Source organism: Phyllobates terribilis, unplaced genomic scaffold, assembly GCF_046119375.1.
Source record: "Phyllobates terribilis strain yellow unplaced genomic scaffold, ASM4611937v1 Scaffold_2__4_contigs__length_985480577, whole genome shotgun sequence".
Classification (NCBI taxonomy): Eukaryota; Metazoa; Chordata; class Amphibia; order Anura; family Dendrobatidae; genus Phyllobates; species Phyllobates terribilis.
Genome location: NW_027362762.1, coordinates 109,405,629 through 109,419,303, shown reverse-complemented (window position 1 = coordinate 109,419,303; position 13,675 = coordinate 109,405,629). Strand labels below are relative to the sequence as shown.

Below are 13,675 nucleotides of genomic sequence, written 5' to 3'. Positions count from 1 at the left end.
ACGGGCTCCATAGCAATGGCGCGGCTTGCCGCCATTGGCGGTACGCCACTGGGTGGTGGTGTTTTTTTTTTTTTTTTTTTTTTTTATTAAGAAACATTTATTTTTTGGTCTTGACATGTTGGGTAACTGACACCTGTGGCTCAGTTCCTGCACCTGCACTATACCTGCATCATACATTTACGGCACTGTGTTCGAAGTATACAGTGGCTTGCGAAAGTATTCACCCCCTTGGCTTTTTACCTATTTTGTTACACTACAACTTGTGTTTACGTTTTTTTGTAATCTGATTTGTGTGTGATGCATCAGCACTAAATACTGTAGTCTAAGTTGATGAATTGAAGTGAGTAAAATCTAGATCTAAATTATATTTATGGGATCCGATAACTAACAATTGACATGTGCATATGTATTCATCCTTTTTTGCGATGAAGCCTCTAAAAATGTTTGCTGCAAGCAATTGCCTTCCTAAGTCACATGCTTAGTTGAAGGAAGTCCACCTGTGTGCAATCTAAGTGTCACATGGTCTGTCAGTATATAGACACCTTTTCTGAAAGGCCACAGAGGCTGCAACACCATTAAGAAGCACCACTAACCAAACTACACCACGAAGACCAAGGAGATCTCCAATCAAGTCAGGGTCAAAATTGTTGAGAAGTACAAGTCAGGGTTGGGTTATTAAAACAAAAAAAAAAAAGATCTCTGAGGATTCCCCCAGAGCACCATCAAATTTAAAGAACATGGTACCACAACAAACCTGCCAAGATAGGGCTGCCCACCAGAACTCTCAGCCCGGGCAAGGGAGGCATTAATCAGAGAGGCAGCCCAGAGATCAAAGGTACCCGTGAAGGAGCTGCAGAGTTCCCAAGCAGAGGCTGGAGTATCTGTCCATAAAACCACAAAAAGCCATACACTCCATAGAGGTGGCCATTATGGAAGCGTGGGCAGAAAAAAGCCTTTACTTACACAAAAATTGTAAGGCTTGTTTTGAGTTTGCCAAAATAAATGTGGGAGACTCCCCAAATGTATGGAGGAAAGTGCTGTGGTCAGATGAGACCAAAATTTACATAGTTACATAGTTTATAAGGCCGAAAAAAGACAAGCGTCCATCCAGTTCAGCCTATTTCTTGTGCACTGCAGCTATTCCGCAGCGTTGATCCAGGGGAAGGCAAAAAAAAACCATGCGGTATAGGCCAATTTACTTCATTGAGGAAAAATTCACTTCCTGACTCCAATCTGGCAGTCAGATTAAATCCCTGGATTAATTAACTATCACTAAGCATAAAATGTAATTTTATTGTTCTCAAGAAAGGCATCCAGGCCTCTCTTGAACTCATTAAGTGAGTTGGACATTACCACTTCCTCTCCCAGAGAGTTCCAGAGTCTCACGGCTCTGACCGTAAAGAATCCCCTTCTATGCTGGTGCAGGAACCTCCTTTCCTCCAGACGCATAGTGTGCCCCCTCGTCTTTGTCACCATCCTTGGTATAAACAGGTCATGGGAGAGATCTCTGTACAGCCCCCTGATGTATTTATACATGTTTATGAGGTCTCCCCTAAGCCTTCTCTTTTCCAACGTAAATAGGCCTAATTTTGACAACCTCTCTGGGTATTCTAGTCCCTCCATTCCCTTTATTACCTTAGTCGCCCTCCTTTGTACCCTCTCTAGCTCCAATATGTCTTTCCTGAGCCCCGGAGCCCAGAACTGTGCACAATATTCTAAGTGCGGCCTTACCAGCGCTTTATACAGAAGAAGAACAATGTTCTCATCATATGCCCCTATTCCTTTTCTGATGCATGCCATGACTCTATTTGCCTTCGCAGCTGCTGCCTGACACTGGGCACTCCAATTTAATTTGCTGTTAAACAAGACTACCAGGTCCTTCTCCATGTCAGATTTCCCCAACAGTTTCCCATTTAATATGTATGGGTGACTGCTGTTTTTCTTTCCCATGTGCATGACCTTACATTTATCGGCATTGAACCCCATTTGCCATTTTTTGGCCCAACTCCCCAATTTATCTAAATCCTCCTGTAGCTGTGCCCTATCCTCATCTGTATTAACTACTTTACAAAGTTTAGTATCATCTGCAAATATTGCTATTTTACAATGCAAACCTTCCACTAGATCATTAATAAATATATTAAATAATATAGGGCCCAAGACAGACCCTTGAGGCACCCCGCTAGTAACCCTGACACACCCTGAGCTTACTCCATTGATAACCACCCTCTGCTTTCTATCACTGAGCCAGCTATTTACCCACTTGCACACATTATCCCCCAGACCAAGCATTCTCATTTTATATACCAACCCTTTGTGTGGCACGGTATCAAACGCTTTGGAGAAGTCAAGGTATACAACATCCACTGACTCTCCCCGGTCCAGCTGTGAGCTCACCTCCTCGTAGAAGGCGATCAGGTTTGTTTGGCAGGAGCGATCCCTCATGAATCCATGTTGATATGGAGTTAGACATTATTATCATTAAGATATTCTACAATAGAATCTCTAAGAAATCCTTCAAACAATTTACCCACAACAGACGTTAAGCTTACTGGTCTATAGTTCCCAGGGTCACTTTTAGACCCCTTTTTGAATATTGGTACCACATTTGCTTGGTGGCCAAAGAACACTTTGGCCACCAAGGTAAATGCTATGTCTGGCTTTCCATGGTGAAGAACAACCCCTTCACAACATCCACCCAAGTGAAGAACACTCTCCAGGAAATGGGTGTTTCAGTATCTAAGTCCACTATAAAGAGAAGATTTCATGACAGCAAATACAGAGGGTTCACCACAGGGTGCTAACCCTTGATCAGCCTAAAAAATAGAAAGGCCAGACTAGACTTTGCCAAAAAACTTCTAAAGAAGCCACCCAGTTCTGGAAAAACATTATATGGACAGATGAAACTAAGTTCAACCTGTACCAGAATGATGAGAAGAAGAAAGTATGGAGAAGGCTTGGAACGGCTCATGATCCAAAGCACACCACATCCTCTGTAAAACATGGTGGAGGCAGTGTGATGGCGCGGGCATTCATGGCTTTAAATGGCGCTGGGGCGCTGGTGTTTATTGATGATTTGACTGAAGACAGAAGCAGTCGGATGAATTCTGAAGTGTATAGGACAATGCTTTCTGCTCCAATTCAACCAAATGAAGCAAGTTTGATTTGACGGTAGTTCACAGAACAGATGAATCCTGACCAAAAACATACTGCTAAAGCAACCCAGGAGTTTCTTAAGGCAAAGTAGTGGAATATTCTGCAATGGCGAAGTCAGTCACCAGATCTCAACCCCATCGAGCAGCATTTCACGTGCTTAAGAGAAAACTTAAGACTGATAGACCCACAAACGAGCAACAACTTCAGTCATCTGTAGTAAAGGCCGGCAAAGGATCATAATGGAGGAAACCCCATGGCTTCCAGACTTCAGGCAGTCATTGCCTGTGAAGGATTCTCTACAAAATATTAAAAGTAAACAATTTGTCCAATCACTTTTGAGCCTCTGAAATGAGGAGGCTTTGTAAGATCACCGTTCATTTTTCTTACTTTTATACTTAGAATCTTTTAGTTTTATTTAGAAAAATATAGAGGGGATGAAAATCAGTGACCTCCCAGTAGGCACTTGCTGGTGATGTAATGTGGTGCTGTGCTGATGCAGCATGGGAAGTAAAGTCGAGCATAAAGGAATAACATATAGGATGACCGCTAGGAGTCAAGATGGAGGCGGAAGAGAAAAAAACATGAGGCTGAAGTACATGGAAAATATACACTGCTCAAAAAAATAAAAGGAACACTCAAATAACACATCCTAGATCTGAATGAATGAAATATTCTCATTGAATACTTTGTTCTGTACAAAGTTGAATGTGCTGACAACAAAATCACACAAAAATCATCAATGGAAATCAAATTTATTAACCAATGGAGGCCTGGATTTGGAGTCACCCTCAAAATTAAAGTGAAAAACACACTACAGGCTGATCCAACTTTGATGTAATGTCCTTAAAACAAGTCAAAATGAGACTCGGTATTGTGTGTGGCCTCCAGGTGCCTGTATGACCTCCCTACAACGCCTGGGCATGCTCCTGATGAGGTTGCTGATGGTTTCCTGTGGGATCTCCTTCCAGACCTGGACTAAAGCATCCGCCAACTCCTGGACAGTCTGTGGTGCAATCCAACTTTGCACCACAGACTGTTTGTGGTGCAATCTTTGTGGATGGAGCGAGACATGATGTCCCAGATGTGCTCAATCGGATTCAGGTCTGGGAAACGCGCGGGCCAGTCCATAGCTTCAATGCCTTAATCTTGCAGTAACTGCTGACACACTCCAGCCACATGAGGTCTGGCATTGTCCTGCATTAGGAGGAACCCAGGGCCAACCGCACCAGCATATTGTCTCACAAGGGGTCTGAGGATCTCATCTCGGTACCTAATGGCAGTCAGGCTACCTCTGGCAAGCACATGGAGGGCTGTGCGGCTCTCTGAAGAAATGCCACCCCACACCATTACTGACCCACTGCCAAACCGGTCATGCTGAAGGATGTTGCAGGCAGCAGATCGCTCTCCACTGCGTCTCCAGACTCTGTCACATCTGTCACATGTGCTCAGTGTGAACCTGCTTTCATCTGTGAAGAGCACAGGACGCCAGTGGCAACTTTGCCAATCCTGGTGTTCTGTGGCAAATGCCAAGCGTCCTGCACGGTGTTGGGCTGTGAGCACACCCCCCCATCTGTGGACGTCGGGCCCTCATACCACCCTCATGAAGTTAGTTTCTAACAGTTTGTGCAGACACGTGCACATTTGTGGCCTGCTGGAGGTCATTTTGCAGGACTCTGGCAGTGCTCCTCCTGTTCCTCCTTGCACAAAGGCGGAGGTAGCAGTCTTGCTGCTAGGTTGTTGCCCTCCTATGGCCCCCTCCACTTCTCCTGGTGTACTGGCCTGTCTCCTGGTAGCGCCTCCAGCCTCTGGATTCTACGCTGACAGACACAGCAAACCTTCTTGCTACAGCTCGCATTGATGTGCCATCCTGGATGAGCTGCACTTCCTGAGCAACTTCTGTGGGTTGTAGAGTCCGTCTTATGCTACCACAAGTGTGAAAGCACAACCAACATTCAAAAGTGACCAAAGCATCAGCCAGAAAGCATTGGTACTGAGATGTGGTCTGTAGTCCCCACCTGCAGAACCACTCCTTTATTGAGGGTGTCTTGATAATTGCCAATAATTTCCATCTATTGTCTATTCCCTTTGCACAACAGCATGTGAAATTGATTGTCAATCAGTGTTGCTTCCTAAGTGGACAGTTTGATTTCACAGAAGTTTAATTTTTTTAAGTTTTTTATTCTGTTGTTTAAGTGTTCCATTTTTTTGAGCAGTGTATTACATAGACACCCTCTCGACTACACTTCACTTCATTGTTTGGCCACACCAAGGGTGTACAGAGTGCCTGGACTTGGCTTGAGTGGTTTGAGCAGTCATTCTGTGCTGGCAGACTACCTTTAAAAAAATGTGTGAAGCTCAAAAGCCTTATTTTAAAAATTTAGTGAAAAAAGAACGCTCCTTGTGTGGCTCAACCAAATAGACGATTCAGGAATTGGAGACTGAATCCCTCAAATATACCGATTGTGCAAGGCAGGCACAACATGCAGTAAAGTAAGGGCTAATTCCTTGAGCATTTTAATATCAGGTAGGGAAAGTTTCAGACAAGATTATACAACCAGTGTAACATGAATTTCCAAAGTAAGATTTAAAATATTTGTTTAAAGCGCACTTGTCAGCAGGATTGTGCTCCGTAAACTACATACATTGTCAGGTGGACGCCATTACACTGAGTAAAATGATACCATGGTTGATGAAATCCGTCCTGTGGTTCTTGTGTAATCTTTACTTTCAGTTTGGAGATAATGATATGCTCGAGCTCCAGGGTGGCCTGTGGGGGGCGGTCTATCTGGTGCTCTGCTTACATATTCATCTGTATGCTCTTATGACACCTTACTGTGCCTTTACTGAGCTGCCTCCTATTTTCCCTAGCCTCGCACTACTAGATGCATTATGTAAAAGGCTATGAACATGATCAGTATTTGGTCCATATTATACATCAGTATGAGTAAGCCAAAACCAGGTGAAGAACAATCAAAGAAAAAGTATAATTGAAACACGTGCACTAATTCTGCATTTTTCACCTAGTCCTGGTTTTTCACTGATGTGAAATACTGACCAAATACTGATGGTGTGACCGTAGCGTAATAGTTGTCCTGTGGACAGATTCTCCCACCCAAACTGTGGATCTCTGCAGCTCCTCCAGAGTGACCATTGGCCTCTTGGCTGCTTCTATAATTAGTGATCTCCATGCTTGGGATGTCAGTTTAGGTGGGTGACCATGTCTTGGTAGGTTTGCAGTTGTGCCATACACCTTCCATTTTTGGATGATGGATTTAAGGGTGCTCCGTGAGATGTTCAGAGCTTGGGCTATTTTTTTATAACCTAACTCTGTTTTACTCCACAACTGTATTCCTGACCTGTCCTTGGTTTTTATGATGCTGTTTGATCCCTAATGTTCTTAAATAAACCTCTGAGGTCTTCTAAGAACAGCTGTAGTTATACTGATTACTCAATTAAGTGTGTAATTTATTATGTGACTTCTGGAGACGATTGGTCTCTCGGGATTTTATTTAGGGGTGTCAGACTACATGGGGCTGAATACAAATGAATGTCACAATTTTCTGATTGATGTCTCTAAAATATTTAGAAAACCATGTATCATTTCCTTTACACGTCACAAATACTTACTACTTTATGTTTGTATATCACATAAAATCCAAATAAAATACATTTAAGTTTGTGGGTGTGACATGAAAAAAATGGGGAAAAGTTCACGGGGTATGAATACTTTTTCAAGGCACAGTGGGTATATATATTATAGGCAATACATGTTTGTTTTAATTGACCTGACTGGTTAAGTGAGATCAATACCTTATTTATTTATTTTCCTTACTTGTATATCGCCATCATATTCCGCAGCGCTTTGCAGATCATCATCTTTGTGCGCTTCAATGCGGACAATCTAAATTCCCTATCAGTATGTATGTGGAGTGTGGGAGGAAACCCACAGAAACACAGGGAGAATGTACACACTCCTTTTACTTTCTCTGTTTTCTCTTCTGACTGGTCCTTCCTTCCAGCTCCTCTGCTGTGTGGGTTATTTCTATCAATAGTCTCTCAGTTTGTCTGCTAATTCTTGAAATGTCTCATACTGAATGTTTCCATCTTCTTAGCTCTGATAATCCAGTCTGGCACTTTTACTTTATAAAGCATAGAGTTTCTGTTACGTTGTGACGAACAAATCTAATATTCTCTTGCAGACATAAATTAATACAAAGCTGGTAGAAGAGAAGAAGTTGCATTGGCAGTAACTCTCATCTGTTTGTTTGCTTTTAAGCAGATGTTACAAAATAAAGCTAGATTGAGGCTATATGCACATGAAGCTTTTTTACTGCGTTTCCACGGTGTTTTTTTCCGCTGCGAAAACTCTTGTTAAGGCTATGTGCACACGATGCAGAAATTCCCGCCAAAATCCACATGCATCTTTTCTTCTCCCTTGCAGAAAAAACGCATGGAGAATTGACATGCGTTTTTTCTGCCAGGGAGAAGCGTTTTAGCTTTTGTACATGCGTTTATGCATGCATATTTTCAAGCACTTTTCCAAGCGATTTTGAGCATCACTTGGAAAGTGCTTGACACCTTGGTCACACAATATAAATCCATGCAACCGGTGGATTTGCACCTGGTTCACATATTACAACAACCCCACGGGAGCCCCGGGACCGTGAGTGCTGACACCGTTGGAACGGCGCCAACAACACTGGAACGGTGTCCGCATGGGAGGTGAGTATAAGCTTTTATTTTATTTTTAACTTTTGCATAAGGACACTTTGTCTAAAAGAAGCTGTGTTGGTGCTATGTAAAAATATCATCATTATTATACTTTTGTTATGTGATAACTAAGCTTCATCTAAGATGGGGAAGAACATGTATGGACAATCCCTCCTCAACTCCACAACAGCCCAGCTTTCAATTGTTTTCAACCTAAAGCCCGCCACAACTAGCTGATATTGCTGTAGAATGCCACTTCCAGGTATCCAAAATCTATTTCTATAGTGCCACCTGCTTGAAATAGCTACCCTAAAAAATCCAACCGTTTAGTAGGCCTTTTAATTTGCATACACTTTTCCCAGGGAGCATTGCCAGCCAGTAGTCTCCTCAATGAGAAACGGACATTAATATGAATAGGTTGACTTGTTACACCTGATAACTTCAAGACTAAGAGCTGCTCTTTGCAGAAGCCTCCATCTCTGGCTATAAATCAAGCCAGACATTTCACTCGAAGCAAGGATCACCAAGCTATGACTTGCCTACTTTGGACACCTCATACGAGAGAGCAATCACTGAAGAAGGACATCATGGTCGGAAGGATAGAAGGAACAAGGCGAAGAGGAAGACCAGCAACCCGATGGCTTTATACAATCAAGATAACGGTGGAGAAGACCCTGGTGGACCTATCTAGGCATAAGATTGATCTTCCTACAGATTGTTCATCCATCAAGTCGCCATGGCTCGAGATTGAACCGAAGGCCATTAATAGTAAATAATATCCCCATTTCTCCCCTTTATGATGTCCCTATACTCTGGGGGACAGTGATATGCCTCTTCTCTGCTCATAGTACCTCAGTAATTCTTGCAGGGTACTTTATTGTACAGTCTGATATACGATTTTATAGCTCTGCTACTTGTGCATTACTAGTGTAAACTAATGTCACTATCACGTTTTGGATCAATTTCATGTGCGCGTTTGCTTTTCTTTTGTTACATTTGCTGACATGTTGGATAATGATTTAACAATGGTTTCAAATGTCCTGAAATGTAAATTATACCTATAATACTTTTATAGCAGATCATAGATTCTTTACATATATTTATACAGGCGTGCTTGAAAAGGCAACTCCTTCTCCTCCCACTTTATGGGCGCAGCCAGACAGCCGTATTCATCAGACTGCAATGCTCGGACTGGCCGGCGGTTCTCCTGACGCGAGCATGACAACTGCATAGATATATATGAAGATGTCACACTCTGGTCAGGCGAGACGCCGGCCAATCCGTTCACTGCGTTCCTTTCTCACTCCAATTTATACAGCCGTCTGACTGCACCCTCCTATAGGTGATATCAAGTAACACCAAACTACACCAGTTAGCTATCATTAACCAGCTCAACCCTGGGACATTTTCCCTGTTCATGACTAGGTACATTTTCTGGGGGTTTCGTACATGTGTTTTTAAAAATTCTAAAAAAAAATCTAAAATTTTCTCGACCATATATTCAAATAATTTTTGCCTATTTTTTCAATTTTTTTTTTCCGGTGATATGTGAGGCATAATATTTGTGTCTTTTCTTATAACTTTTTTTAATGCTGATATGCAAAGAAAAAAATGTGTCTACTATTCACTTTTTTTCAAGCTTAAAAATCACTTGAATATATTCTAAGGTTGCGCTCGCCTTTCCCCTTTCAAAAACAAAACGTACTTTTAACAATGGCGGCTTTAGAAACAGCTATTTGGACAGGAGGTGGCTTTCCTTTTTTTCTTCTTATTTTTCAGTTATTTTCCTTTTGTTTTTTTAATTTATTTATATCACATATTGTGCACCCACATACGGACATACAGTGGTGGCCAAAAGTATTGGCACCCCTGCAATTCTGTCAGATAATACTCAGTTTCTTCCTGAAAATGTTTGCAATCACAAATTCTTTGGTATTATTATCTTCAGTTAATTTGTCTTCAATGAAAAAACACAAAAAGAATTGTCCTAAAGCCAAATTGGATATAATTCCACACCAAACCTAAAAAAGGGGGTGGACAAAAGTATTGGCACCGTTTGAAAAATCATGTGATGCTTCTCTAATTCGTGTAATTAACAGCACCTGTAACTTACCTGTGGCACCTAACTGGTGTTGGCAATAACTAAATCACACTTGCAGCCAGTTAACATGGATTAAAGTTGACTCAACCTCTGTCCTGTGTCCTTGTGTGTACCACATTGAGCATGGAGAAAAGAAAGAAGACCAAAGGACTGTCTGAGGACTTGAGAAACCAAATTGTGAGGAAGCATGAGCAATCTCAAGGCTACAAGTCCATCTCCAAAGACCTGAATGTTCCTGTGTCTTCCGTGCTTAGTGTCATCAAGAAGTTTAAAGCCCATGGCACTGTGGCTAACCTCCCTAGATGTGGACGGAAAAGAAAAATTGACGAGAGATTTCAATGCAAGATTGTGCGGATGGTGGATAAAGAACCTCGACTAACATCCAAACAAGTTCAAGCTGCCCTGCAGTCCGAGGGTACAACAGTGTCAACCCGTACTATCCGTCGGCGTCTGAATGAAAAGGGACTGTATGGTAGGATACCCAGGAAGACCCCACTTCTTACCCCGAGACATAAAAAAGCCAGGCTGGAGTTTGCCAAAACTTACCTGAGAAAGCCTAAAATGTTTTGGAAGAATGTTCTCTGGTCAGATGAGACAAAAGTAGAGCTTTTTGGGAAAAAGCATCAACATAGAGTGTACAGGAAAAAGAAGAGGCATTCAAAGAAAAGAACACGGTCCCTACAGTCAAACATGGCGGAGGTTCCCTGATGTTTTGGGGTTGCTTTGCTGCCTCTGGCACTGGACTGCTTGACCGTGTGCATGGCAATATGAAGTCTGAAGACTACCAACAAATTTTGCAGCGTAATGTAGGGCCCAGTGTGAGAAAGCTGGGTCTCCCTCAGAGGTCATGGGTCTTCCAGCAGGACAATAACCCAAAACACACTTCCAAAAGCACTATAAAATGGTTTGAGAGAAAGCACTGGAGACTTCTAAGGTGGCCAGCAATGAGTCCAGACCTGAATCCCATAGACACCTGTGGAGAGATCTCAAAATGGCAGTTTGGAGAAGGCACCCTTCAAATATCAGGGACCTGGAGCAGTTTGCCAAAGAAGAATGGTCTACAATTCCAGCAGAGCATTGTAAGAAACTCATTGATGGTTACCGGAAGCGGTTGTTCGCAGTTATTTTGGCTAAAGGTTGTGCAACCAAGTATTAGGCTGAGGGTGCCAATACTTTTGTCCGGCCCATTTTTGGAGTTTTGTGTGAAATGATCAATGATTTGATTTTTGCTTCATTCTCTTTTGTGTTTTTTCCTTGCAAGCAAATTAAATGAAGATAATAAGACCAAAGAATTTGTGATTGCAATCATTTTCAGGAAGAAACTGAGTATTATCTGACAGAATTGCAGGGGTGCCAATACTTTTGGCCACCACTGTAAATGACATTTGAGGTAGTTTCAACATATATATACATTTTTATATTGCTGATTTCCCCTGTAACTGTGGTTTGCATATTAGCCCCAGTTACAAGGCAAGTAAGTTTAGCCTCTTGCTTCAACTGCCCTGATATGGATCTGCTAGGACCAAGCAGCTCCTGCTCCCTACTGTCAGACAGCTATAACATGATCGCCAGGTCCAGTGGATGATATGCGCTGTTACCGTTTCCAGTACTGTATAAACAGCTGTGTATATAGTGATCAGGAATGCAGAGATGGTAATAAACTATCTTTGCCTTCTCTGTGGGGAGTCTGGCCGTGTCTGACACTTGGCTCCCCTCTCCTGCAGCTGCTTGCTCAGCAGTGACATTCTAAAACGTCATTGCATAACAATATGCAGACCTTTTAAAGTCAATGGGTGATTCGAAAATAGTTAATTTCTGAAAGACGCATTTCTTATAGTTTTACAATGGCACCTCACATTTCCAGAGGTAGGTTTGATATATTGTGTATTATTTTTGTTAATGTGATGGAAGTAGAAAAATGGGCAAGTGTAAGCATATGAGCAACTGTGTCTAGCCATACCTAAATGGCCAATGTCAGATTTTCTCTAAACTGGTGGGCCTTGTTGGATGGTCCGAGTATGCATTGGTTACTAGCTACAAAAAGTGGTCTACACAATGACAGTCTGTGAACTACTGTAGTAAGAGTGCCTAGGCTGACCACAGTCGAAAAACGCCTACAATGGGAACTGGACCATGAAGCAATGGTAAAAGGTGGCCTGGTTTGATGAGTAATGTTTTTTTTTTAACAATATATGGATGCACATGTGTGTGCGTTACTTACCTGGGGAAGAGTGGGCACCAGAATGCCCTATTGGATGAACACAAGCTGGTGGACGAGGTGTGATGTCCTGGGAAATGTTCTGCTGGGAAACCTTGACTCCTACCACATACTTATACATTGTACCCTCTTCATGTTGTATTTCCTAATGGAAGGGACCTCTTTCAGCAGGATATTGTGTTCTGCCATACTTCAAAAATTGTTCACAATTGGTCTGTGGAACATAACAAAAGATTCATTAGCACAAGCGGGTCCACGCAATATTAGGCAGGTGGTTTTATGGTGGTGACGGATCTGTGTAAAATGACCCACATCCCCACCCTCCTCTCGGATTCGCTGGGATCTTCTTCTACAAAATATTGGATTTACTGAGGTTGAAGCCCCTCTAGTCCGGGGCACAGCAGAAGTGGACTCCAATGTTGACCCTTTTTTTGATATATGTAAAATGTATATTGACTGTGACTGTTTTATATTTAAACAATTCAGCCACAAAAAAAAAAAAAAATTGATGACACTGGCAGATGGGATTAAATTAAAATTGTTTCCTTTTATGCTTATCAGGGCTCCTCCCCAGGTCAGAAGACCTAATAGAGATGTAAAGCTCTTACGTAAAGAATCTCCAGGTGTCCAACCACATGGTCCTGTTGGTAGAGCGCATCCCATTTCAAAAAATGACAAAGCTTCAAATCGGGAAAGAGATGTCCGAGGAAGAGCTAAGGATGACAAGGTAAGGAACTTGTTAATCTTTTCCAGTGATAATCAAGGATTAGCTTTGACAAAAAAAAAAGAACAAAACAAAAAAAAAAGTTTTCACCATCCTCCTACACTTGGATTCTTTACTGTAAGAGCAGTCAGACTGTTTAACTGTCTATCATAGGATGCTGTGATAGGTAATTGGTTTAATAAGTTCAAACATGAAGGGAAGGATTTTTTTTTCCAATTTGAAGCAATATAGCAAGCACATTATGTCCCACGTTTACCAAGCAGTTTGTCGTTTTCTGGCATAAGCAGAGCCCCAAAATGTTGGTCAAAAATGAGAAAATTGCTCTAAGATTTTTCACTTTTGCCCTACACTTGCCGAAAGCTGAAAAAGTGATGATGTAATGGCAGGAATAATAATAATCTTTATTTATATGGCGCCAACATATTCCGCAGCGCTTTACAATTCAGCAGTTCATATACAACAGTCATAAGTAACATAGTTAAAGATAATACAAAAATTAAAGCTAAAATAATGACGACCCTGCTCGTAAGAGCTTACAATCTACAATGAGGTGGGGGTGACACAAAGTCCAGGTGCTTATTTACAATGATGGTCCAGCCATCTTGAGTAAATGGGGGATAGAGAAAGGCTGTATGAGCTCGTCACCAGCCAATATTTGTAGTGCTTTTAGGTGCGGTGGAGTTTGATGGAGAACTATGTTCAGAGAAATAGTGAATGGGCTATATAGAAAAAGGACTTAAATTAGGGAACGTGGGGGTAGAGCATG

The 13,675-nt window shown here is 41.9% G+C and overlaps 1 protein-coding gene across 1 annotated transcript in view; it reads left to right on the top strand.

Moving 5' to 3' along the window:
• The window catches only part of KATNAL1 (katanin catalytic subunit A1 like 1), a 195,644-nt gene that overhangs the window by 43,155 nt on the left and 138,814 nt on the right, over positions 1–13,675 (top strand). Inside the window, exon 4 of the mRNA XM_073662488.1 lies at positions 12,747–12,912. Within this exon, the coding sequence (XP_073518589.1) occupies positions 12,747–12,912 (166 nt within the window). The remainder of the gene's footprint in view (positions 1–12,746; positions 12,913–13,675) is intronic.